Source organism: Tilletiaria anomala (genome assembly GCF_000711695.1).
Source record: "Tilletiaria anomala UBC 951 chromosome Unknown K437scaffold_235, whole genome shotgun sequence".
NCBI classification, from domain to species: Eukaryota; Fungi; Basidiomycota; class Exobasidiomycetes; order Georgefischeriales; family Tilletiariaceae; genus Tilletiaria; species Tilletiaria anomala.
This window is the reverse complement of record NW_013546787.1, coordinates 1-3004: the sequence shown is the minus strand read 5'-3', so window position 1 is coordinate 3004 and position 3004 is coordinate 1. Positions and strand designations below refer to the sequence as shown.

The 3004-nt window shown below is 56.6% G+C and overlaps 1 protein-coding gene across 1 annotated transcript; it reads right to left on the bottom strand.

Moving 5' to 3' along the window:
- Positions 1-347: 347 nt before the first annotated feature.
- Positions 348-1642, bottom strand: K437DRAFT_82321 (zincin). Its single transcript, XM_013384292.1, has 2 exons — positions 859-1642; positions 348-787 (listed from the first exon to the last, which is right to left on the bottom strand). The coding sequence occupies exons 1-2, from the start codon at positions 1458-1460 to the stop codon at positions 454-456; spliced, it is 936 nt and encodes a 311-aa protein (XP_013239746.1). The 5' UTR covers positions 1461-1642; the 3' UTR covers positions 348-453.
- Between the last annotated feature and the right edge of the window lie 1362 nt (positions 1643-3004).

The following is a 3004-nucleotide window of genomic DNA, read 5'->3' as shown; positions in this document are numbered from 1 at the left end:
TCGAGTGAATGCTGACGTGGTAGTCGGTGCAACGATGTACGTTCGTCAAGTTTGTCTGACTTGCCCACTGCCATTCTCCTCGTTTTCCGTGTTGCAACAAGCCATTGCGACCGATCATGGCCAGATTCAACTACTCGGATATGGTAGATGCTCACCCAGGTTGGGGTCTAATGCAGTGGACTGGCGAGCAGATGAGCCTGGGGTCTCGCGAAGAGAAGCCGAAGAAAATGTTGGCGAATGAGCTGCAGAATGCTTGATCGGTCGGCGGCCTCATTGTGAGCGATATGCGCCACTTGGTCGGCAAAGCTAACGTAACCAGCCAAGCACGAGGGCTCAGAGGAAGACCGACACTCTAGATGATCTTTACGCGCCTGAGAAGTGATCAAATTGACCATGATCTTCCCTTATTACTTACATGAAGTGCTCACATATAACGGGCTTATGCGATGCATCCTAGTCGGCGCCGCAGTGGATGGTGCCGTCTGCATGCGAGTGGCAGTCCTTGATAACTCCGGCGGGGGCGGCAGTCGCAGCGGGCGAGGGCGTTAAGGCGGACACAGCCGGGGTGGACGCGGCCGGCGCAGCGGTGGCAGAGATCACAGGCTCGGGCGTGCCCAAGCAGCCACCTGGCACTTGCTGGCGCGAATAGACATCTAGGGCAAAGTACTGCAGGGAGTGCTGGTTAAGCACGGCGGCGCTTGCGTTCTTCTTGGCGAGCTCGAGAACCTCGAGGTAAGAGTCTGCAGCATGAACAACTTTCTCGTTGCTGATCTGAGGCACGTGGAAGCTGCACCGAGGGAGCGGAGTCCATCAGCCATCAGACCTGCGGATGTGCACAGCAGAATGGATGTAACTCACAGCCTGTGTAGGAAGTCGGCGCCCCAGAACAAGGCGCTGTTTGAGCCAGCGACGGTCCAGCCAAGCCCGCAGATCTGCGGCAGCCTGCGACGAGTGGGGAAGGAGAGATCGCAGATGTTGGTCTCGCTTTGCACTTCGGTACGCCAGTATCCGTACCAGCCTTCCTGGTTGCACTTGGCGTCTGGGTCGTCGCAACGGATGACCATCCCTTGCTTGTTCCGACTGATGACCTGAGTCATTATACCGATGACTGGTGCCGTGTCTCCCTCCTCACCAAAGTAGGTGGTGAAGAGCTCGTCGCGACCATGGCGCAAAACGTGGTCGATGGTGGACTGTGCAAGCACCACCATGTCGTCTAGCCCGGCCTTGATCTGCGCCGTTTGTGTGGCGTTACAGGAGGAGTGGATCGGAACGTCCTTGAGGTACTCCACGTCCGCGCGGGCAAATACGGGCTCAACAGTAGCGGCCGCTTGCGACGGAAAGAGCTGACCAGCATTGAGAGGGTCGCGTGGAGCGAGGCTGCCGTCCGAGGCATACGAGGATGGCGCGGCGAAAGCGCCGCCGACGAGGAGCGCGGAAAGGAAGGCAGCGGAGAACTGCATTTTGTTGAGAGACGTTGAGAGAAGAGGGTGATGATGGCATAGACGGGGGGGGGGAGACCTTCCTTCATCCTGGCCTCTTTAAATGCTCGTTCGATCGCACCCTTCCTTGCTCTGCCATCCGCTACCGTAACCGCCGTGGTACCTCCCCCGGCCTCACCCTTCTGGACGACAAATTTTCCTCAAGGTCCTCTTCTCGCTGCTGTAGCAAGAAGGAGCGCGGGAACATTTTCTTTGGGACGAATCTCGTCTGAACAAGGTAGGGGCTGCTCTGTCATGAGTATGCACGGCGAGAAAAAAAGGTATTGGGAGGACAAGCCCCAGTTGTCAATTCTTGGCATGCAAGATTCCTCTGTGATGCCAGTCCTCATCGGAAGAGGCGATGGAAGACGAAACAAGGTTGCCAAATGGACTCTGCGGTGTGAGAGTGCGCTACTGTGGTCCGGAGATCATCAGAGGAAGGGCAGCGGGTCGTTTTGATGGTAACAGAATGCGGCCCTACTCGGTGGAGTCTATTTGATTGCGAGGTACGGAAGTACTGTGCGGCCGTGGCACGAAATCTTGGGTATGAAACGAAGGGGACCTTGCTGGTAGCGAGCGCAACCGAATCACTGATGAAGAGGGCTGCCAGGAGAGGAGGAGGAAGGCATCGCAGAAAAAGGAAATGTGGACCTTGGTGGTCAAGATGCCAAGACGCGTAGATTACGATTGGGAAAGGGGGGGTCCCATCGCCCACTTCTCTGTGCGTTCTCTGTTTCGCACATGGGCGATGACGTCCGTGCGCCTCCCTCTTCCTTTCATCCGAAGCACCGCGGATACGCCAGCGAGGATACAGGACGGCCATCGACATCTCTTGGCATCCTCGAAAAAGGCGCATCTCTTCCGAAGAGCAAATTTTTGCTGCTCGTCCAATGAAGGTCGAAAGGGTAAAGACGACTTGCATAGGGTGGCGAAGTAGCATGAAGCAAAATGAGGAGCTTCGCGATCAAGGGACCGCCGATTGAAGGCCTTCGCCTCTTCACACCCTATAAAGTACGCTCGTGGATGTCGGGGTGTCGACTCTTCAGTGTCTCCTTCGTCCAATTCACCTTCTCCAGCGTCCACCGGTCACCCCCAAGGATATAATCTGTTTGCACCCTCAAGATGCACTTCTTGCCTCTCTTTAGCTCCGTGTTACTGCTCCTCAGCACATCTGTCGCAGCTCTCTCGGGCCCGCTGCCGACCGTTGCGCCACAAACGCAATCCGAAGTCCACATCCAACCTCTGCAGAAGCGACAGGATGTCGTTGAGCAGGGCCTCATCACCACCACCATCCGACTTGATGGCACTTTGACCACGCTGGTCATTCAGCCGAGCCCGACGGCCACGCCTGGCTGCTATCTGCACGGAAGGTAAGTCTCTCTTACAAATGTTCCAAAAGGAAGGGAAACTGATCGTTTGCATTTGCCTCGACAGCCACTGGGACTGCCCAACCTCTGACAGCTGTTCATCTCACGACGAGCATGACCACTCACACGCCGGCCATTCTCACGCCGGCCACTCACACG